At 37.5% G+C, this 25,498-nt stretch overlaps 1 protein-coding gene across 2 annotated transcripts in view; it reads left to right on the top strand.

Annotated features, from left to right (window-relative positions):
- The first annotated feature begins 3,980 nt into the window (after positions 1-3,980).
- LOC137295937 (ribonuclease P protein subunit p14-like) overlaps positions 3,981-25,498 on the top strand; it is a 45,489-nt gene continuing 23,971 nt past the window's right edge. Inside the window, exons 1-6 of one of the 2 annotated variants that reach the window (XM_067827528.1) lie at positions 3,981-4,120; positions 6,113-6,213; positions 7,645-7,732; positions 8,222-8,298; positions 8,783-8,861; positions 17,822-17,898. In XM_067827528.1, coding sequence (XP_067683629.1) covers positions 6,125-6,213; positions 7,645-7,732; positions 8,222-8,298; positions 8,783-8,861; positions 17,822-17,875 — 387 coding nt within the window. In that variant the 5' untranslated portion in view covers positions 3,981-4,120; positions 6,113-6,124 and the 3' untranslated portion in view covers positions 17,876-17,898. The remainder of the gene's footprint in view (positions 4,121-6,112; positions 6,214-7,644; positions 7,733-8,221; positions 8,299-8,782; positions 8,862-17,821; positions 17,899-25,498) is intronic. The other variant, XM_067827529.1, reaches the window with a different exon arrangement.

The following is a 25,498-nucleotide window of genomic DNA, read 5'->3' as shown; positions in this document are numbered from 1 at the left end:
CTACACTAAACTAAAACTAAGCTAAATGTTTTAAATATCTGAGGCAAAAAAGTATTCACAAAGGCACATATATGAACATTAATTGCCTTTTCATTTTTAACTACACTAAACTAAAACTAAGCTAAATGTTTTAAATATCTGAGGCAAAAAAGTATTCACAAAGGCACATATATGAACATTAATTGCCTTTTCATTTTTAACTACACTAAACTAAAACTAAGCTAAATGTTTTAAATATCTGAGGCAAAAAAGTATTCACAAAGGCACATATATGAACATTAATTGCCTTTTCATTTTTAACTAAACTAAACTAAAACTAAGCTAAATGTTTTAAATATCTGAGGCAAAAAAGTATTCACACGTGCACATATATGAACATTAATTGCCTTTTCATTTTTAACTAAACTAAACTAAACTAAACTGAAGATAGTACACGAGGAGAACTAAGCCGGCATAAACATTTCATCCAACTAATGCATAAATGCAATAGTCTACTCTTTTGTTGATAGGCCTTTATGTAGATAGATGTTTACATGTTTGTAATGTACACAGCTGATGACAATGCCAGTGTACTCAACAGTTCATAAAGTCTTGACTGTACACTGTAGACCAGGTGTTCAGCGTCAACTCAAATGCACAGATGCGTTCTTCGTTCAATATTTGTGCTCACTCACTGCCAGGTCCTTTCTGTTCGCTCACTGCTAAATCCTCGATGGGTGTTCCATTTGTAACGTGGATGTTCAACAATGGCACAGAGGTCCAGTTGTGTTTTCGAGGATTTATTGGAAGAGTCAAATTTAGAACCAACGCCCTGAAACATATACGTAACAGTAAATACATATATTTATATACACTTGTATGTAAGGGCACATTAAAATCACAATAAAATTCATATTTACATTCATATATATTCACACATTTAATCCAACGAATGATGCAGCATATTGTAGATAAGAAATACATTTTTCAAATACATTCAAGGATAAACTACACTGAACACACACACACACGCGCGCACATGTATGTATGTATGGATGGATGGTTGTATATGCATATAAAGACTAGTATTTTTATAGATACATAAAAAGGGTTACCAGCGTACCCTGTGGGCTGTACTTTGTCTCGAACTGACTGCACAAGTTGATTATATCAGCTGCATCTAAATATACAAATATAAATATTTCAGAAAGACTGGATAACATACCATGTATAACACACAACATACCTATGAAGACTTCAAAACATGCACAAATAGTTACAGACAAACACGTAAATAATAAAAAGCATATACTCGCTCACTCAAGGTCAGAAACAGAAAAGTGGAAAGCTTCCGCCCGTATCCCTCCTCGATTTCAAACATAAGGAAATATTTCTTCTAGACGCATTTTTAGAAGTTGGCTATGTCTTTCAGTATGTTCAGATACAATTAAAGAAACAGGGTAAAACTTATCCTTATCATATGAGGATTACATATTCGGGTCATATGATTTGACTAGAATGAAATTTAGCGGGGGATACGGATGGAAGTCTTTCAAAATAGAACTGTGTAGAGACTTACTGTTTAATGTAATTTACATTTTGAATTATACCTATATTGATTACATAGATATCAGTACAGCGTGGCTTTAATATGACGGATTAAGCATTTTATAGACGTGTATAACTGTGAAAACATACAAAACGCGTAACTTACCTGTATTAATTTCTGGTCAGTCTCAGTCTACAGTGGTTTGTGTGCCGTGCTGGTAAAGTGCTCAACATTAGCGTTTCAGATAGGCCAATCAGGCGTAAGCTGTCTTAAACAAAAGAGTGACCCAAGCTGTGTAATCTTACCCTACAGCTACCCAAAGGCAGTCAAATAAAACTAAACCTGAATCAAGGACAAGTCAACCAGGCGTTTAGTGGAAAGCAAGTTTATTTCATTCAGTACTTCATAGTAAACTCTATTACATTATTTCACGACAACATTTGATAAATACACATGTGTAAAATACAGATGAATCATGAGCGTTAGTATCGCCACAGCGCTAAGGTTGCTGGTGGTACAGGACAGATATGGTATAAATGTGAATCAAGACAATCATGGTTCATGGTTCAATCAACACCATGACATCATGACGACCGAGCAGATCGAGGGTGTGCAGGCCGACTTGGGCGGCACTTTTAATACTCTCAGTGACGACCTTGTAAATACACTGGGCAGAAAGAACCAAAATATCGTTTTTTCCTTTGCATCTTTTGTAAAGGATTACACAATATATAATGAATTTACAACAACGAAATGTTACACAGGGTTAGGAGCATATTTCCTCCATTACATGCAGTCATGTATTTGCACTGTGGGACATTTGTGTCTGTGACGGCATTGTGACAAAGTCAGTACCTGGTGTGGCCACCACGAGCATCGATCACATGTAATGAGCTTCGCATGTAATGAGCTTCGCATGTAATGAAATGTCTGACATATTTTCGTCTCTATTCCTAATGCTTTATCATAAAAGCTATATAGATACAATGGAAGCTGTCAAAACCGGCATCTGCCCAACCCGGCAAGTTGTCAACACTGGCATAAAATCTCAGTTCTATGCGTGGCTTGTACATTTACCTTCAGCTCTGCAATCAGGCATGTTGTCTAAAGTGGATTACTTCTTCAGTCCCCGTGAGTGCCGGTTTAGACGGCTTCCGCTCTATATTATTAGGACGGAATATTGTACAGCATTGTGATTTAAAATGGGTTCTTTCATACCTAGACGACCAAGGTGTCTGGACATGGATTATACTCTACATCTGTCCCTGGTTGCGCAGACCTCATTCCGGGAAAGCCATGCTATACTGGACATGGTCAGTAGATATACGGGGTGTATTTTGCTTGTCAGAATGTTCCGAGCAGTGGGGAAAGTATAACACTCCGCATGCATGGTGTAAGAATGAGTTGCAGGTGCTGTCCACACCCAATGACACCACATTGACTGTAGACGTACCGCGAGGTCATCTGGATGTCTAATCCCGCTTGTTCGTGTATTACTAGACAATCAGTTTCTGTTCACTGCAAGTATAAAAGGACACAAGAGCTATCCTGCTTCGACATTGATTTCAGTCCACTTCCGATCATAATGATTTGGTTTTCACTACTTTAGTTCAATTTCGTCCATTTCATTCTAACAATGTATTATTTTTAATGTTTGGATCTAGTGGTGACGCGCTGTAATTTCTGTTATGAATTTATTTTATGTGTTAGATCTCACTGAGTTCGCAATGAATTAAGCCGGGTGTTTGATAATAGAACGACCAATACCGAAGAATTATTTGTAACAGATATTCAAGGAAACAGTTTTCAGATACAAAAATTTTGCAGATGAGTTGTTCTTTTTTCAGACCCAGTTTAGACACAACGTTCTTATGATGAATTATCTTTTTCAGTGTTTAGATCCAGTGGGGATGTGCTATAGTTCCTGTTATTATGAATTGTTTGTTTTGATGTAATAGATCCAGTTGAGACGTACAACTTCCTTATTACATTACAACTTAACAATACCAGGGATAATCTACAACATCTCTTGATAATACCAAAGTTTCTGCAGCAAGTTCGTGACAACTTCAGGTCTTATGGAAGACTGATTTCAATAGTATGACCTGGACCTGAAAGTTGAATCCTATGTTTACTTCTAAGCAAACTATTTGTTCACAGTACACTAGGATCAAGGGGTGCAAACCAGTTTGGAAGCCCTAGCAGAAAATGCCGAACTGTTAAAATTGTTTGTAACAAGCATACGCAGAGGGTTTATCACTTACTTAAAATTTCGGACTGATTTTGTTTACAAACCATAATTTTTTATTGTTAATCTGTTATAATTCGGGTTCAAGTTCAAAATATGATATCTCGGTTTCGTAGGTCGCGCCGTATTATGGTTAATTTGGGTGAAAGTTCGCACTCGCAAACGCTTGTTTTAGCGGTACGTATATTCAGACAATGAGTTACTGTGGTGTGTACTACGTCAGAGAAATGAGGGAAATGTCAGCCTCCACCACCATGCATGATATGTGACAACGAATAATCAATCTGCCTGTAACTCGTTTGACAGTTAGTGTGGGTCTGTTGTTGAAATATTTCCGTGCTTGAGTAAGTATGATGACTACATTTTGAACGTTTTACAAATGTTTAGAATGAATTTTACAGAATATAAACACTAAGTGCCAGGCTGCACTGTTTTGTTTACAGTCAATAATCAATATTCGATCACCCAAGTCGTTTAGGCACATCAACATCAACAATTATACAAACCTTCATCAATATAAAATGTTCATAAAAACATACATTTCAGCATTTGACACGTCGCTATCGTGGCGGGGCGAAGCCATCATCCACACGACAGTATCAAAGTCAACTGCGCGCAACGACTTCAATATTCGTGATAGCTTAAATCCGGACAAACATAATGGTGAATAGTTTACGCCAAAAGCTGATACCGATGTAGTTTTGAAGTTCATGTCTTACCATGCTGATAAGAAGGTTTTAGTCAGGAAATGTTTAGAATTTATGCAGTCATAAAAAAAAAGCATTTAAACATGTAAACGTTCCAGTTATCTTGAATAAAAATTTAAATAACATTCTACATGCCTTTGGAGACACTTACAGAATAAACACAAGCATATGTTCGTTTTTCATTGATTAAAACCATTTGATTTGATCATAAAAAGTCATATTAATTGCTTTTATGCTTTTACTTAGTAACTTTTCATGAAAATTTGTTAAAAAGTTTTAAGGATTGTGTCTGAAATTAGCTTCCAAGGTTATTTTTCCCGGACAACACCCGGCCTTCTGGGGTAATGACCTTTTAGCATTACCATTTACCAATACAGACAACCGGCAGATCGGTGATGCCATGAATGAAAACTGTTTTAGGGTTTAATTTCGTCTTGATGTTTTTGCATCAGTGCAGAAGAGTAAAAGTATGTTTGCTGGAAAACTTTGGATTAAAAACTGTACTTTCAAGTTTGTGATTTCAGAATCATAACAGCAGAAAAAAGAAGACGACTTCTTGTTTACAAACCCAGAATCTTACGTAACACTTTTATGTGTAGCGGCCACGTAAATCCGGAATGACAGGTGCACGAAAATTGACGTCCATGACTTTACATTACGCCAGGATGTTAGAGTAGGGATCCCAGACGAATGTGTAAATTTGCTTGCAGCTGAATAATCTGAGGACCTGTAGTAGATATAACATTATACAATAGTTTCATGTAAACATGTATAAAAATAGACATGCATTGTGTTAAAAATGACTTTGAAAGGTGTTGAGAATTAACTATACATGTTGTCTGCTTTAAGCGGAGAGGGAGTAACTGTGTAACTGTGCCTGTTATAAATAATTTAGAGACTGAAAGGTGACTGGTCCAGAGAGGACATCACGTTGGGATGATGAGGACAATTGTTCTGTCATTGTCAGTGTTTACTCACTACAAAGAGGAGAGTAGGGGAGGAACACATTCCAAAGTACCAGTTAAAGAAATTTATCTTATCATCTCACATTTTAGCACTTTGTTTTGTTCATTTAACAGTATAGTGTATAGGATAATTGCAATGAATGATATTTTTTGGCCTTTCCTCGATGAATGTTTGCCCAAACTCAAATATTACATAATTATGTGCTTGGATGAAATTATTTAGGAGATAAACATCATGTGTTGGCCACTTTCCGGGTGTTATAACACCCGGAAAGTGGCCAACACATGATGTTTATCGACATTGTAAACACAAAAGTAAACCAAAGGGGTTTTAGTGTCTGCACTTGTTTACATCGAATACGGACACAGCAGTGAAGTGTCATCAGCTGGCCGTTTCAGCTGGTTCTCATGGTAGCATCTGGAGTTGCTCATTTGTGACGTCATTCTAACTTTACGTCACAATATGATTTGAATGATGTCACCACTGTTGATGACACAACAAAACAATTGTTTACGTGTCAATACGCGGTGAATAGTCTTTCAGTTTCCGGGGATCTAATACCATTTAATCATGTTTTTCAACCAATCAGATTACACAACACAGTAACTTTTGGTTTACAATGTCTCAATATCATTTACAAACATACTATGAACATTCTTGCAGGAAACAGCTGCCATGACAGAGACAACGAAAGGGAAGGATACTCAGTACCAGCGGGTTGTCAGCAAGGGACCACTGCCTTTTCAGTACATAAAAGTCAAACTGTAGGTGAAATTTCATTCATCCATTCAATTTTAAATCAGCCCCTCAAATATTAGAAAGATGTCACAATTCCATAAGGCATTATTTGAAAAAAAAATGAAACATATGAAATACACTGGTTAGACAGAGTCCTTTGATGTCAACTTTTAACTGACGTTAAAACAGCTGAGTGTTGTCGAGAGTTTTCAACAATTTCTACTTTGCCAGCCTGCCATGTGCAAACATTCTTCACTGCCTCATTGTTAATTGGTATTTGTATAGTTTTAAGCATGTCTTGGTAAATCTCTGTTTAACAATGTGGAGGCTAACAGTCCAAAGGTTGCAAATTGTCTTGATAATATCTCCCTCACAGAAAGTTGTTGAATTATTTCATCAAAACAATATACAGTTTCAGAATTTGAAATTGTTTAGTTAATCATGCTGAAAGTGAACAGTGTTGGATATGTTTGTGCATGTATTTTTGTATGTGGTGCAATAACATTCCTTTATGTTAAGTATTTCATTGATTAAAAGTAATTTTCCGTATAAATATACCAAATAATTTCATTAAAATCATAATTCTTTTTTACACCATGATGTTCATATGAGATCAGTTATTGTCAAAAGTTTTGATCTATGTTAAACATCAGTGTTGAAATCAATAGTGCATATGATTATCATGATTATGGTTCATGGTCCTGGAATAATGATGAATATTAATGATGAACTCATCTCCTTCCTCTCTCATCATTCACTTCCGCCCCTTCACCCACTTCATGTCTTTCACTCCACCTCACTTACCTAAGTGTTGCGTTATTAGTCCGAGTATCTATCTGTCAACATCACAGTCGTCTGATAAAGTGGATTAATTGTAATATAATAGTTCTGTATCCTTTATAAAGGTGCCATTGTGCCATTGTGAAGGTGGTAGAAAACAGTCGCTGTTGTTGATGTGGGGAATTGAACCCAGACAAGCTATTCTCGAAACATTCGTAGCCTTACAAACTTCTTAAGGCCATTCTCAACACACTGGCTACGATCAAAGTTACGAATTCTTAGGGCTATGAATGTTTCGAGAATAAGTGCCCAGGTCTTTAGTTTGACAAACTAATGCTTTCACCACTAGTACTCCCCAAACTCTTACCCCCACTGCCCCAACACTTTGTAAAATATCTTCATATCTGTGGTTGATGCTTGTGTTAACGCATTAGTAGGTATCAAAATGTCACAGTGAAGGGCTCCTATGTACCTTCAAAACTGACAGTGGAGGAGGAATGGAAGTCATGGAAATTTCAAAAATATTTACGATTTGAATGAATTTTCTCAATGTGAGCGAACATTTCATTCCTGGTGTTTTTATGTTATAGAAGTAAGTAAGGTAAGACATTGCATTCTTGTTATTGGAGACACTTTCATAATTATTTTCTTTGATAGTTTTGATCTTTCAACTTCAGAGAATTTGAAGATGGACAACCTCGAGATGTTGGAGAATCTCATATGAAGGCCCTCATCAATAGCATGATCAGGGAAGTCTATGGAGAGGTAAGATATGACTTCTTTAAATGGCATTTAGAAGATGGAGATCATTCTGTGGCCATAGAACTCCCTTAATTCTCATAAGGCAGCCTTGCATTGGTACTGCTTGCTTGAGTATCTAAAACTAAAAGTTACATATCCACAGAAATATCTCTCTTGTTCATAGTGCCGCACAATATATGTCGCTGTTATATGTGTATGATGTATAAGGATTGCCTGCTTTTGGATGATAACATTGTCATTGATACCAGTTAACGAAGAACACCAACTTTGTCACACTATTTCACTTGTCTCGTCAAGTGGACGAGAAGTTTAAACTGACAATTCATAGATGTTTGGAGCTACTGAAACAAATATAGTAACAGATAAGTTGGATTTTGGAGGAATGTTGGATCAGAGCCATTTTTATCAGATCCCAATAGAGCTAAGGGACACAACTCTACTCAGCAGTGTGTTGTCCCAGATGGCAATTCATGTGTTGGTGTATATTTGCAGGTGGGCTGTAGCCTGACATCAGACGTGTTGAAGTATTCTCCCAAAGACTGTACAGTTATTCTCAGAGTGACACACAAGTGAGAAATGTCAAGGAGAAGAAATTTAACAAAAAAATCATGAAAAAATATCAAAACTGGACATTCAAAAGATCTGTCATATATCATATATCATATACCTTGAAAAATGTTTTAACCATCACATGCATTAACAACCAGTCAATCATGATTAAAATGTTTATAGCCTTCCTTTTTGTGCTTTGCATGAATAACTTGGAGAAAAATCCAACATGGCCCATAGAGAACAGAGACATGAGATGCATGTATAACTATTACGCACATCCATTTTGGTCAGTTCCGGTCATGTGACACTTATATTCCACCTACATGGTGACTTGCCATGGAATGGCCTAGTTTGCGTCTTTCATGACTTATCTTTTTGAAAGATAGTAATACCACAAGTTCCAAATAAAGCATAACTGAAATCGATGTTGGTCAATTCTGGCCATGTTAAATATGTGGGTTGTTGTGTGTTTTCAGAGTTATTCCCCTTTTACTGTTTCAGGAATTTAGTGAAGGTGTGGAGTTCATTGACACTGTGTGGCAGTTTTGAGGGAGAACCATGTGCATTTAGAGTTCTTCAGGTAAAAATTAATTAAATCGATGTATTGAAAATTAGTTTTGAATAAATTAAATAAAATCAATATCACTCACCTGTAAATTGGTTTAATTCATGCAAAGTCATGGCCTTCAGAAGAACAGATAATCTCTTCTTGTAAGAGAAATCAGGTATTCTTTTTATTATTCTTATTGAGGTAATAATTCATCAAATCGATGTAAGGAGAAATAGTTTTGAATAAATTAAATTTTTATCAATATTGCTCACCTCTGAATTGGTTTAGTTTCATGCAAAGTCACGGCCTTCAGAAAGAACTGATAATCTCTTCTTGTAAGAGAAATCAGTTATTCTTTTGATCATTCATAGTAATAATTTTGAATTAGTACACAGAATATGTTTGAAGTATGTATTTCTTATGTATTTATAAAACTTTATTTCAAACATATGTATATGTACATGTATAAACATTGTCAAAGGCTACTGGACCTGCAAAAGCACATAATATAAGTTGTATGCTTCTCTCCAGGGTAACATGGACTGATGTGTTCCTCTTTGTAGCAGTGTCACTGGAGAAGCGTCTATCTTACTGCTGTGTTACATGTTCAAAATTAAAATACGAAAAATTCTTAGTAACAAAATATGAAAAATATCATTTGGACATTTGGATGAATTGTATCATTATTGTAATATATTTATATAATGCCGAGTTCCAGCTAGCCTGATCACAGGTACTTTGGTTGTATTTTCCCTCAGTAATAGGATGTCAATCTCTACAGCACTCCATATTATCAATCTCCACTCCCTTTGGATCATACAACTCTAGAGCCACAAGGCACACCAAGTTAATATAGATTTCCTATCCTTATGAGGTACCCATTCACAGCTGGGTAGACTGGAACACATAGTCATTTGGTTCAAGTTGCCGTACCTGCAACTAGGTTTTGCACTTATTCATGTGGCCACCATCTGGTCATCACGTTAGACAGCGCACCACCACACCCTTTCAGTCAGTGTCCTAGAGAATGAACTGATTTGTCCCACTATACTTCTAGTACTCATGTACTTGATGTATTTCTGATTTGAGAGTTATGTCCTTTTCACCCTGTGTTGAACTCATGTGACAGCTTGCAGATACATGTAAAATCTTTGTTTTCCCTGTTCAGTTAAATGAGTGAGTTTTACCTCGTTTTAGGAATATTCCAGCAATATTACGGCAGGGGACACCAGAAATGGGTTTCACATATTGCACCCATGTGGGGAATTGAACCTGTGCCTTCTGAGTGACAAGTTGATTCTTTAACCCCACTGCCCTCTGTTCTGATAAAGTCACGAGAGGTGCACATAGTGACATGAAAGAATCAGGTGACCCTGAAGTATTTGATATCAAGATAACTGATCAAGAAGACTGTAGCATAAACTTTATGTTGCTTATTCTGTAAGGTACTTTGTTTAAGTGATGGATCGAAACAGACTCCGAGGTTTTATTTGAAAAAGTATGCCCGCAGTAGAGGTAATTGGGGATGGCTGATAGGCCCGAAAACCGAGGAGGAAGTTTTGATTTAACTTATGAACTGCCTGTAGATATACTCTAGATATAATTTTAATATTTGGTATTTACTGTTGAATCAACTGGGATGTGCCTTGCATGCACAATGCATGTGCACTGCACACACTACCCATGTCTCCACGTGCACTGCTCTCACTACCCATTTTGTGACGAATGCATGGTTCAAACAGACAATCACTCACTTTAGAGCAATTCTTTGTATCCTAGAGAGTATGGAGTATTCAACCACTTGCCTTGCGGTCAAAAACCCAGGTTCAATTATTCACATTGGTACAATATGTGAATTCTATTTCTGATGTCACCCACAGTGATACTGCTGTAATATTGATAAAAACAGCCTAAAATAGAACTCACTCACTTTCATAGTGGATGATTTACCAATAATTTACTTTTATAGATTTACCTATATAACAAGTTAACAATTGCATCCAATGAAATATAATGCCCCCTTATCCTTTTCTTTCCCCGTCTGGACAAAATATGACGATACTCTAGGGACACAACCTTATTCCATATGGTCATTGAACAAATTGAGTCTTGTTCTTATGATCGCCTGGGAAATTATATATTCATATCAAGGCTTACAATCCTATTAAACTAACAGTCCATCCGATGAAATTAACACATGCAATAAAGATTCTTATCAACATTGTACACAAGGGAACTCAAGATATATATGGAACCTTTGGGGCTACATATGTACTAGGGCTTCAGTGGCATCAGCTTTCACACTGAATTTACTGTTGAGTATTTCATGGATTACTTGTTTTGTTAAACAGTTAGTTTTGTCATAATTAATGTAAGGATATGTAAATTTCTCTTTCTGTACATTTGGCTTACAGTTCATAAAATAGGTTTGCTAAAAAATTGAATGAAATCTTAATGCTGCAGAAAAGCCAATGATGTTTGATATTTTCACTCTCTTTAACACCACTGAACATTATTTATTCATTTATTTTAACAAAGGTGTGAGTAGTAGTAACGATGAGGTAATAATGATATTAAGGATTATAATATTTTTTTGTCACTTGCAACTTGTGTCTCAGGTGATACTCATGCATGACTTGGCAACACGGAGTCAAGTGAGTGTGATTGTACTCCATTTTAAGCAATATTCAAGCAAACACTCGGTGGGGGGCACCAGAAATGGGTTTCACACATTGTACTCATATTGGGGAATATAATCTGGTTCGTCAGCATGTTGAGCAAATTATTAGCCTATTAGGCTTCCCAACCACCCCTGTCATCAAGTAAAGAAGAGATCCCAGCAATTATATACCACAGCGTAACGACTGAAATGACGAATGATATATCATTATGTCTCCCATTTTCTTAAAAGTTTGAATACTTTTCAAATAATAAGTCAGAGTATACATATCACTATTTCCTTCTCATAAACACATGTATTCACAGTGATATTGTAATTGTTACAGAATATTGATAGAGTCAACGTCTTTCCAAAGTGGTAAGGTGAGCTACAGCATATTTTTCTTTAAATTCATGTCATTTTCATGGCTCACCCTGTACATTTGATGACACATGGACTTTAATGGATGTTGTCATTTGATGTTATTGATTCGACATTAACATTTTTGGAAACAGAAGATTTAATGATGTGTGTTTTTGTGTGACATTTTCAAAAAGGAAGTGGGTCATTATTTTTGTGGAGGAAGGTCTGGCCAGAGCTGACTCTACTGATTCTCACTTTGTAGGATTCCTTGATAATCTGCACCTTATTTCCGAGACAGCTTTTAAAACTCATTTGCTGAGGTGCCTCTTGACTTTTAGCATGTGAAAAGATCAATATCACCACTGGAAGCCCTTGCACGTTCATTTGAAATGGAAAACCAATGTAAGTTAAATAGTCTATTTATATTTTGGAATGAATATGCCTACATTAAATGGACATGAATGATTGATTGTGTTTGCAATGAAATCACTGGCATTCTGCGGATGTGAGTAAAAGCATCAGATAGATGCAGTTTGATTGTAATAGCCAAATGTTGACTAACTTGATGTTTAATTATCTATTTTGAAATATACATGAAAAGGATTGTGTAATTGATGTAAGATTTTTAAATGTACATGTGAAGAAGAATATCTAATTATTCTGAAAAAAATAGCGATTCCTTCAAAATAAAGTATGTAATCAATGCAAATTATCTAAGTATGTTTGTAAAGGATAAGAAGATTGCCAATGTGGTACTGACATGAGGTGTATTGCATTGCCCACAGCAGTTTCAGTGTTTGTAACACTGATTAAGTCAGTGTTTAGTTTGGAGAAATAAATACACACATCAATCTGAAGAGCAGTATTTGAAGTGATTCCCATTGTCTCCAAAGACCACACAATTGCCACCATGATTTTCAGAATAATTTCATTTTACTTACCTATCACCAGAATGGAGTCACCAATGCCCCCTAAATAAGCCAGATCATAATTTGACACCTATGGTTGGTTTGTGGTGTAATGCCTCACTCTGCAATATTCCAACTATCTGGCACCAGTGTGTAAATAATCAAATCTGGATCAGACAATTCAGTGATCAACAGCATGAGCGTCAATCTATGTAATGGAAATGTGATGACGTATCAAACCAAGTCACTGAGCTGGACCACCTGATCCCTTAAATAATTTCTTATGAAAAACATGGGTCACTGAAGACTAATTCAAACCCAGATCTTCATGGGCCTGATAAAATTTTGCTTATACTGGATAAATTTCACACTATTTATATTGTCATATACACATTTGTTATAATTATTCATAAATACCATCTTCTGTAGGGTCACCAGAAATAGGTTTATAACTGCTTTTACAGATGGCAGGTCCAAATGGTTAACTCATAGCTTTTTTTGGCCTAAACTTGGGTTTTATGGTCCATTTTGGAACAATGTTGAAAGGGGATTGCGAAACGATTTCAAAATGAAATTATCACCATCACTAGAGAAAGCCCATTATGTTGCTTGTTCAATAAGATTGACCACATGGAATCTTCTTTGTTGAAAATAGCTTTACTGTTAATTTGGACCTTCCCTAGAGTAGGTTAGTCTTGACATCTGAAGTAGAAAATATGTGACAGAAGAACATTACTGTCACAATTATTCCTTAGCCGGGGCAATAGTGGGAGGTCCTCAAGTGTTGGCGCCAATAAATGGCCATGTGTGAGAATACAAAAAATACCATTCCAGTGACCATACTTAAAACTGTCGTGCAGTCAGACTGGGTAACTGTCTTGTACAGTCATCCCAGCAGTCTTTGCAAAGCTGATTGGTCTCAATCAATTATAGGAAATATCTTGTTAGAACACCTTGTGTCCACTTCATTGTGATTCTTGCCTAAATTCTAATCACATTTTCGCCCTTCTTGTGACTATTAGTCTCCTCAGGGGGCTTGTCTGGCAACTGTACAAGCCCCAGGAAGAAATTAGTCCCATGAGTGTGTTTCAATGACCCTGATTGGTTGAGGAAAATGGACATTTACCTGACACGTGGATGTCACTGACGTTTGCCAAAATCGAGGTGGTGTGACTTTGGTTTGACTGATTGATGAAGTCTCTGTGAGACCTAGCTTCTGGTGTGGTCGGTCATGGTTGATAAAACAGATAACTTCATTCTCATTAAACACTGCATGAAGGTCAATGTGTGTGTTGTTCTACACAGGCCCTGAAAATGTTAGCATTGAACTGGCAGGTCTTTCTACTCCACCACAGTTCTGATCCACAGAGGATTGGGATGGGGCATGGTGATGTAAGGTAGGGGTGGAATGTTGAGGTAGAGAGTTGAGGATGGTGGTGAGGGGTGGGGTTGGGATGGAGCATGGTGGTGTAAGGTAGGTGTGGAATGTTGAGGTAGAGAGTTGAGGATGATGGTGAGGGGTGGGGTTGGGATAGAGCATGGTAATGTAAGGTAGGGGTGGAATTTTGAGTGTGAAGGTCAGGGATGGTGGTGAGGGGTAGGGTTGGGATGGAACATGGTGATGTAAGGTAGGTATCATGGAATAATACTTTATACAAAAATTCATTTATTACCACTACAAGCATTATATATTAGGATTCAGATATTAAGAAAATATACACATAGCATATTAATTTCAGCTTGAAGCAAAAACTAATTTCATAGATCTACAACTCCACAAGGGTTTAAAATTACAAGTGCATTGTTTAAAGATGTTTGTAGCCTGAGATATTCAAAATGCCATGGTTAGACAAACCGTTCATTAAGACTAAAGCTGAATCTAGACAGTTTAATGAGCTTCTTTGAAGAAAACATATCATTAGTACAACAGTGTGAAAACATTTTTAATCAGGGTCATTAAGCCATGGCTCAGTGAAGTACATCTATTGTAATCCAAGCTATTATAATTGACACATCAGAACAGGCTTGGATAGAACTAGCCCAAGCATACAGTAAATGTGCCAGCAGGATTAATGCCACTTAAGATAGGATTAAGAGCACTCCCCTCTGCCTGGTTATTCCAGTAGGTGACACCCCACTCTGTATATTCAGTATTTCATTGGCTGTTATAGAGCACACCCATTTGTATCTTTTAACGAGCCACAACCTTTTTATTGTTTCAAGTTTAGTTAAATAGTCTCCAACTCCATTTGTCGCTCAGAAGGGTTTAGACTTCCAACTCAGACCAACTCTAGCCCTCAGCCCAGAGGGTTGTACCGACTCTCTGTGACCACCCTTGTTATTCTAATTCTTGTTAATAAAATTGTAATTAGCTTCTTGTGACTTCAGACTCTTTGCTGAGTTAATTCCCCCAAGCAGACCAGCACGCCAGTTAGATAAGGGATTTCACTGGTGCGCTCATTTGGACCCGAGACCCTTATCATAATATAGGGGTGGAATATAGGGGCTGAGGGGTGGGGATGGTGATGGTTGGTAGTTTTGGGGAAACAGAAATCACTCTCCCACTAGCTTTGTTGGTATTTGAAACATGCTGCCTATTTTCTTAAATTCTTGGATATGTCCTTGAAAAGTTCCATTTAAAGCCGATTTTTGATCCATATATGAGTACAGTTGCTTCCCTTAGAGATGCAAAGACCGAAGTTTCAAATCCTTGATTGATTCAATTTCAATGGTAGATACACTATTCAAAACTCACTCACTCATGATCTCTCTCTATATCGTGAATGAGGATGTTGCTGGGAAAGGGAAGCAATTCTACACAGTATATTGCAGCATTTCAGATGTTTGGACGGCTAGTATAGATTGGACTCAGTATATTGAGAGAAGCTGTAGGGAACAAGCGCTTTGCAGCCAAAGTGTCGCAGTCATTCATGATGTTATGAAATGACAGGTTTCTGGAACTGGACCATAGCTTGCAATATGAATTCAGCTGTAACCAACAATAACTGGCATGCCAAAGACCCCAGGAACCAAGTGTAAGTTATAGTGCTATTTGGGGCTGCTTATTGCTCTTGATGCTGTTGAGTGTGACGTGAGCCATGCTTCTGTTGTAGAAAGCATTCAGGCAAGGTGAACGATTAATTATTGGTACTGTGTGAGGCGCCATCAGCATTTAGACCTGACATGAATTACCACACTTGCTCCATAGTCAACATTTGTGGCCCAGGCTATAGGTGTTTGTCATCAGATCAGATCTGAGATAAATCAAAGATAGCAAGGTGTCACAGTGTGCTATCACTATAAAATCAACTTTATTCCCGACTAGTTTTTGGAGGGAGGGAGGGAGAGAGATGAATGACATATCGTTAAAGACATCTCACACATTCTCTCTCTCTCTCTCACTCACTCACTCAGAGAGAGAGAGAGAGAGATAAGATCTCTTTACTGAACAAATAACAAAACCAAGAAATCCTTTTGATTATAGTTAATTCTTTCAAAACACTTGTTTGAATTTCCTTTTGTTGCAGGGTTCCAGATTTGTTGCAAAAAAATATAAAATCAATGAATAATGTGTACTCTCACTCTTTATATGAAGCCCTTTCATGCCCCCAGACAAACGTAAGAAGGGTTTTGTCACAATTTTTGAATCATAGAAGTTCCTAGTGTTATAGTCTACTCAGGCTGTTAAATATTTGCTAGGCTTCCTCAAACAAATTATCACAAAGATGTGTGCATTTACTTTCATTCAGTAAAACAATCTCTAGTAAAACAGTCCTTATTTTTTAAAGAATACATTTGTCTAGGAACAATGTCAGCTTATGAAACATTGACCAGCTGTGTTCTCTCCCCTGTTCATAGTTCCCTCAATTTGGTGGATTTGTCTGTTAATTTACCTGTCTTCCTTCTTGGGCAAATATTGACAGTGGACCTTGACTAAGCAGGAATTGCAAAGGTGATACCCTTTTGCTTGTGCAAGGTAGAGCAATCAATGGTTTGACAGGATAGGCGGAAGAGAGTCATTGGAATATGGCCACTTCGGTAGCTTGGAAAGGCTGGAATCTTGACTTTTGCACACCCCCTGAAATGTATGTTCATAGTCGGTGATTCTTCAAATAATTGTTAGTGGGGCTGGCAGAGAACAAGTTGAAATGATATAATTCCAAGGAAGTATCGTTCTGATTGATCAATGTTCGGAAAGGAAGGTGTGTATTGGTTACTGTGGAGACCGTTTTCATCCTAATTTACAGCATCGACAGAAGCAGTATGGTATTGCATGCAATGTGACAACATACAATGTGGTCATCTTTTTATAAGCCAAGTGATATTTCATATTCTTGTGGAGGGGGAAGGGGTGTGGGGAATTTGTATGGAGACCAGGTTATATTATAAGCTTGAATATGAGGATAAAAGCATCTTGCAAAAGTGAAGACTGTAGGACGTTGGTCAGAAATGCAATTCAGTAGTTTCTTGGAAAACTCACCCACTCACTCACCTTGCCAAGGCCTCAAATGCCTCAGCGTGACCCATACTTGAGAGACTGTCAGATCCCAACCTTGAATTGTGTGTTGTGGACAGACAGTTGTGTCATCAAACGAGATCCCATCTATTACCATTCACAGTTCGTGTTACCCTAGGGGTCAGAAATGGTCACGTCAGCGATTAATGTTACTTAACATGGACAAAGCCCATTCTGTATATCAGAGATGAAATAAAAAAACTCTCACAGTTGCACAATCACAAATGAAACCACCTACGCCATTATGGGAATCAGTCAGTTTGAATGCTGCTTTGTATGGTATTTACGTTGTTTTATATTGCCACCATCATGAGTGTTGGTTGGGTAGCCCAGCAGTGGTAGAAGTGTTTGCTTGTCATGTCAAAGCAGCATAAAACTAAACCTTATTCACGTACACACTTACTCACTTGACCTTCTATGAGGCCATAGCCCGATGTGACCATTGATTACTGTCCACGATTTGGTTGACCTATTGCTCGTTCTTACACTGGTCATAGGTTCTTCATGGATGGTAGATGCCAGAATTCTCAATTTCTTGTTTCAGACCTCACCACATCTCATGGCACTAGCTGTCAATTCCCGTGACCTTGACTTTTGATGCAGCGACCTTGATAGTTACAGGTGAGTAGTTATTGAAAATAAACAAAAACAATGGTTATGAAAGTTGTAAAACCTGTTTGATTATAGACATGACCCACATTAAATTTCAAAGACAGTACAGGCAAACTTTGAATAAACTAAATTACTGCTGACATTTAAGGAGATAAAGAAAATGAAACATGGAGGTCCTTTCAGTTTTAACTTGTTTCACTTTAGATCACATTTTGATGAATCAATTACTTTTGAAGCATTTAAAGTCTCCTTTCAGCATCGAGGATTTTGGACATGAACTAATTTTAAACTTGACGTAATCATTTTCAAGCCTGATTAGTCTTGAACACTTCAGCTGTGATCAGCTCATGGAATTCAACATCTGCTTTTGAAGCATGTCAGATTCAACTGTAGTTACAGATTCTCTGTGAAACACTTACCAGTTTCCATGTTGATTTCAGTGTCAGATAATTGGTAAATGGGAAAGTCAACCAAGCACTCGCATGTACAACATGTAGGATCATTTATCATTGCCTTCGAACTGTGCTGATGTTTTTAGTTGAAGCTCATTAGCTACTGTTCATGCATGCATTTTCTATGGGCCTTGAGGTGATATTTTGTTCCCTCTTATGAGTTAGTAGGGAATGTGAACGTGCATAAAGCTTTGACCAAGGAGTAATTTATTGCATTTTTTAAAAAACAGTGTCAAAACAACTGTTAGGTGAATAAGGTTGAAATGGAGGTCATTCTGAAAGGTTTCATCAACATCGTCCTATTTCTTTCTACTCTTTGGGTGCTAATGTTTTTGTTGTGATCTGGATGTTCAGTGGAACATCAATACGTGGCAACATTAGTTAGAAAATTCATACTACTTCCACAATTTTGATATAATGTCTTTTAAGTCTTCATCAGCTTCATCCCAGATATCTGTGGGTAATGTCTGTAGATAAAGAGAGTCATTCACCCATGAATTTGATGACCAAATTACAAGTGACAAGGTCAGTGCTGACAAAGGAATGTGGCTTTGTGGTCACAGCATATAGCTGTTACACTGAAACACAGGGTCTTCACTTGGGTACAATGGGTGAAGCTCATTTCTGGATTAATCAGGACTGGATTTGGGCTAAACATTGTGTAAGGCAATAATCACTCACTATTCCTGCCATATGCACCTGCCAATCAGATGTTCAGGCTCTGTGACTTGATTACTTGCAGGTACAACTCATGATATCAAGCAATGGTTTGTGTGTATCAGTCTTGTCTACTTGCAGACAGACATGCTGTGCCATTCATATCAACATTTAGTCAACAATATTCCAACAATGCTCAAGGCTCGTGTTGTCAGTGGCGTGACTATTAAAATGATTCATGTAACAGTCATACTGTAGTCGAGATTTCTCAGACCACTAAATATTCTCTCATCCAACACCTGCAGCCACATAAACTTCTGGATAATATCACGTTTGTTTCTAAGTGAAACTGCTTTTTCTGAATTTAAACATTATCCTCTGATTTATGGCATACAAAATAAGCGTATTGGTTTGCTATTTGTTCTGTGTCACTGATCATGTTTGAAATAGGAACTTCTTCACCCATATCTCATTAAATGTCATGAATTTCAGTTTTGATCTTGTCTGGTTTACTGTTGGATAGATAATAGATTTGATTTGTACTGTCTTTCTCTTGACAACCTTTCTACTGCAATGTCTGATGGAATTGATAAAGTAGAATTTACACACATTATTGTATAGGGGTTGAAGAGCTCCTTGATGTCCATGATCTTTTGCAAGGGTTATTAAGTTGAGCTTAGTCAGTGCCCGTGTATTTACATTTTAATGCTGTAGTTTCATTTCAAGTCTGCCAGAGGCCAAGATACATCAAGGTATTTATTTAAAATTGCAAGTTTTTTGGGGCTGTGCAGAAACGCTGTGTTATAGCAATTACAGCTAATTTTGAAGTCTGGCAGTAATCTTCAGATTTGTAATGATGTGAGGGATTCTGAGCAGAACTGGTCATGATGACCCAGTGTTTTTGTAATTTATGACTCAGAATGAAGTTTGAGTTTTTGACAAAGACCTTACATATTTTTACTTTCCCGTTGTAAGACTGATGTTTAATCATCCCATTTCAAAGAGCCTTAAGGGCAAGTGTTGTGGCTGGTTATCCCTTGTCACCGTCCAACATCCATTGTGTGATCCAGGGATCATGGATTGGCCTGTTCTGATATATGTCTCTGTTTTTCTCCTGTCATAAACCATTTTCAGCTTCTGTTCTTGAGAGTGATGGCATGAGGAAGATTTTGTATGTGATAAAGGGATTTATTTTGTCACAAGCATGAACATTCATTTTCTACTTAAAAGTATTCCATTCGGAATGTATTTTTTACAAATCAAAATGTGTTAATTTTGAAACAGTCCAGTTATCTCTTAATGACGGAAAAATGGTGCCTATAAATATTTTTACTCAGTTTTTAATCAAAACCAAGTTATCGTTTGATGTCATGCTGAAATTAACCAATAAATTATTTGGTCATGAAATGTACATCATCTGCTTGTGTGATTTGATTTCTTTAACTAAAAATAATCTATCAGTTTCAATTCTTGACTGCTCATGGAGCCCAGTGTGAGAAACCATTGTTTTCTACTTACCCTTTTAGTGTTGAGTGTTGAAAATATTGTATGGTTAATTCAGTGTATAAGTGGCAAGCAGATTGTTACAGATAATCATTCTCTTTAGTGTGACAATGGAAGTGCATTGATGAAGGTGATTATTCAGCTGTGTTTTATTTGGAAAGAAATTCAGGACAACTCTTGAAATCACCTATAACCCAAGGGAGTTTACTCCATCTTGACACATGTTGTGTACATCAGCATGCTTCTCAGACTCTCATCATGTATTTCATGGCAAAATATTACCCTCGTCAGTGCTCCATGCTTAAAATTCTGATTGGATTTTGGAAGTGACACAATTGGAGAGTTTGTGTGGATGTCAGTTTTGCACTGTGAGGATAATGCTGTTTCAGATCACATTAGTATATCACCTGTGTTAAAGCAGTCTAATGAGGATAAGCTAGTGTTACCCCTAGGCACATTTAGGAGGGCACAGCGCCCTGCCCTTTTTAATTTGTGCCCTGCCCTTTTTAATTTGTGCCCTGCCCTTTTTCGCCTCAATCGCAGTTGTTTACTATGACAAGTGTGTATTTTCCAGATTTGAAATGCTGTTTTCAAATTCTAATCTTAAAGTACAAACTCAGAAGAGTTATAATTTCAATTCTCAAGTTTGTTTTAAGACAATTTGACTTCTTATACATTTTGTTGTTTTCTAAATAACCCTCACCATCATGCCCTTTGAGGTTATGAAGTGCTCTTTTCCATGAATTTACCCTGCCCTTTCTGAACCCTAGGGGGAACACTATAAGCTGCATGAGTCGATTGCTCACAGATTACCCTAATATTGAACAGTGGAAATTAGTGATCATTCTATCCACCACTGACTGGCCAAGACTTGACCACTTACTGGCAGTGTTTGCAATACCAGTTGGCCTTGCTACTACCTGCAGGCTTTAAAATCTACAGTCCCTGAATGAAATCTGCAGGCCCCAAGAATGCCAAATAGACTCCAGTAGATATAAATTTCATTCTACAGCACAGACAATAGAAACTATGTCAAAACAATGGTAAAACAATGCGGTAATTAGCTAAAACAATAGCCCATGACCCATGACCCACATCCCTCATCCCTCATTTCGTGCTCCAATTAGCAAAGACAATGAAACCAGTGACCGTAAATCCCCCATCCCTCATTTATCCCTCATCCCTCATCCCTCATTTGGCCCACATTTCATCCCCAAAATAGCTACACGTGACAGTCATTATCTAATCATATCAATTTCATTAAGCCTAGTGATACATAACATCACCATGATGAAAAGAAGTTAATGATGTTCAAGGAGAAATTATCAATGGATGTTTCACGCTATAGTTGATGGTTATTTGTTACAAAACGATTGGAATGCTGTCTATTCAAATAAGTTGTTTATACAGAACAGTCACGACAGGGTGGCATGACCGGTTGATACCCAGTGCACGGTGCACTCTATATATAGAATCAACAAACCGGGGTAGCATGACTGGATGATGAAACTTAAACCTTTGAATAGTGCCATGTCATGATTAGTCATCCCTTTCACATTCTTTTTTTTAAAAAATACATGTTCCACTACGTCTATAAATCTACCAATGAGCGATGATGATTATTGTGTGTTGTCCAGTGACATAGTTTGAATTCACCAATAGATGTGCGCATGCTCGCATCCATCACTGCTTACAGCAATGTTATTCCAACTGAGTACAAGCAACAGACAAGGTGTGCCTTTGCTGAGCAGACGTCATGGGAACAAGAGTTACAGATCGGTTCGTATTCTTTTATACAAAATCTTCACCATTTAGCCAGCATTATCCTGTTAGGATTGAAGTTGATGGTAAAATCTTCAACTGTGCTGAGCAGTATTATATGTACATGAAGGCAGTGACGTTTGGCGATGTGGTTACAGCTCAACACATTTTAAGAGCCTCTTCTGCTGTTATGCAGAAGAGATTAGGAAGATGTGTGAAAAACTTTATTCAACACAAATGCGATGTTGTGAGTTACCATGTTGTGAAGAAAGTTACCCTGGCTAAGTTTACTCAGTCTTCCACTCTTCGACATACATTAATGAACACCTCCACAAAAATATTAGCTGAAGCCAGTCCATATGATAGACGGTGGGGTGTTGGACTCTCTCTTCACGATCCCAAGCTACTAAATCCATCTAACTGGAAGGGACAAAACTGGTTGGGGAAAGCTTTGATGGAGGTCAGACAAGAGCTTATGGACAAAGCTGTTGAGAGTGAAAAGTGTTAAATTCTTGTTTACAGTCAACTGAATGGTAAAGCAGCTTTCTATTCCTGGAAGCAAGTTCTACAATCATCACACACCTTGCATGAAACAGTTGTCATGCAATCTAACGAATGGTTTCAAGATCGCAGTGAATGTGTCAAGGATGCTAAGAGAAAGTTTCAAGATGATTCTAGGTCAACGAAAAGAATCATCTACAAGAAGACAAGAAAACTGTTCTTGTGTGTCGACGAAGTTGACAGTGTAAATCACATAAAGCATGCAGAAAATCTTCTCACTTTGTGTTACACTTTGGAACTGGCTAAGATTCTTAGACGGTTATCCTGTGATTTGTGTTTTGGATGTATGTTTGAACCCGAGGGAGAACTGGTGCACACGTGTAAGCACATACTAGAACAGGATCACGTTTATGGTCTTTTCATGACGGCCATGAGTGAAATAAATGATGAACACATGATTGATAAATGGTTGGAAGTATTTAGTGATGACTCATCTCTGAATTACGTGAACATAGTTTCATACCGCTGCAAAGACTGGCTTCATGATCTGAAGCAACGTGTGGTTAAGATGCTGTTGTTAGGAAATCGCTTTCAATAATTGTGAATGTATACATGAATGAATTCTATTAATTAAAGCATATGGTCCTTCGTATTCGTACCTTCATGTTATATATTGCCTGTTACAACTGGTTTCGTTCAGTACTTGTGTGAGTTCACAAAAGATGAACAGGGTATTGTCAGAGAGGCACGAAAAAGCATTAGAAAAGTATTATTATGACCCTCACAATCCAGGAGCCTACTCTGGTCCGTCCAAACTCCGACAGGTATTGAAGACAACACCTCAACCTGATGTTAAGCACAGGAAGGTGAAATGGTTTGTCAACAACCAAGATCCTTACAGTTTACACAAACCAGTCAATCATAGATTTAAAAGGATGAAAGTCAGAGTGAATTCCATGGACGAAATGTGGGATGTGGACCTTGCTGATCCTTCACGCTACAGCAAAGAAAATGAGGGTATCCGGTATTTGCTTGTCGTGATTGACATACTGAGTAGGTTTACTTTTGTCTTTCCTTTGGAAAATAAAAGGCCAGAGTCCGTGTTGAAAGCCTTTAAAAAAATACTTCAAGAAAGAAAACCAAGAAAATATGCGTAGATGGTGGTAGTGAGTTTAAGGGAGTGTTCAAATCTTTTTTGGAAAAACAAAATATTACCATTACTATTGCATGCAACGAAAACATTAAAAGTAATTATGTGGAACGCTTCAACAGAACACTGAAGTCGTTGATCACACGTTACATGACACGTAAGAACACCAAGCATTATCTCAGTGTTCTACTGGTGTACAACTACAATAACACCCCACATTCGTCTTTACCCCTTCTATCACCTGCTCAAGTCAATAAAAGCAATGAATTGAAAGTTTGGCAACACTTGTATGTCAAACCCTTGTTGAAGTCAAAGGAAAAAAAAGGTCAAGTGATAAAGAAATACAGATATAAAGTTGGTGATCTTGTTCGCATCCCATACCTGAGGTAACCGTTCAGCAAAGAACTTGATCTGAAGTGGACGGAAGAACTTTTCAAAGTAACAGAACGTTTCAAGAAACAGGACATACCTCTGTACAGAATTAAAGATTTTCACGGTGAACTTATTAAAGGGAGTTTTTACACTGCCGAACTGCAAAAGGTTAACAAAGTGGAAAAGATCTTAAAGAAGAAACACACGAGAGGAAAAACGTATGTTTTGGTTCGTTGGTTAGGTTGGCCTAGTTCTTTTGATTCATATGTGGAAGAAGGTCAACTGAAAAACCTATGATGGAGAAATATGTGTTTCTCAAGAGTTCTGACACAAAAAATTCTTATTTCAAGGATAACAGCCCTTATCATTTTCGCATTAAGCTCAATCAAAGACTGGTGTTTGATGGATTTTGGGTCGTGTCTTTATCCCAGTTAAACTTTGGAAAGATGGACCTCACTCATGTGAACGATCCATATGTAGATATACTGTGTAACCTGTGCGATAGTTCCCTGGTGGGTAATACCCAGTTACCACTGTTAAGACGCATTGATCTGAGGAATGGACCCAACTTTTCCTTTGCTAATGAATACAATATCCATGTGATGGTCAAAGAGTCACCTGACTTTGAAATCTGTATAAAGGCGAGCAGTGGAACACCACTGTCATTCTTGAAAGGGCAGACTTATGCAACACTTCACTTGAGACGTTATCCCTTTGCTGACTGAACATGGATTCCCTCCCTCTGTATATCCCAGATTATGGCAAATGGCAGAATTACTTCAAGAAACACATGACAAGTACTTCTCGTGTTGTGAATGGAAAAGCTCCCCCTAAAGTTATTCCATCTCACCGATCTGTTTCTCAACCGGACGAACCTAAAATCGAACAGCAGATGACTTCAGAACAACAAAGTGTTGTGGAGAGAGCGGGTGCTAAAGAAAAGCGTCATAGGTCTTTAAAAAGAGCTGCAGGTGAACAGATTGCCACAACCAAGAAGATACACCAGACAAGTAACATCGCCTCCAAGACAGCTAAAGTGCTCAAGTGTAGTCCTGTGAAAGAAAACGACATCTTAAGTTGAGCATCATGTCTTTATTGAATAGCAAAAATTTTGAAGAGTTGGTACCGGATTCGCTCAACCTATTTACCTTACCTCCATATCAGACCAGTATCCAGCAACACTATTTTGTAGATGTACGCCCGCTCAGTCAAA

The sequence above is a fragment of the Haliotis asinina genome, chromosome 9 (assembly GCF_037392515.1).
Source record: "Haliotis asinina isolate JCU_RB_2024 chromosome 9, JCU_Hal_asi_v2, whole genome shotgun sequence".
In the NCBI taxonomy this organism is placed as follows: domain Eukaryota; kingdom Metazoa; phylum Mollusca; class Gastropoda; order Lepetellida; family Haliotidae; genus Haliotis; species Haliotis asinina.
This window is presented reverse-complemented; position numbering and strand designations above follow the sequence as displayed.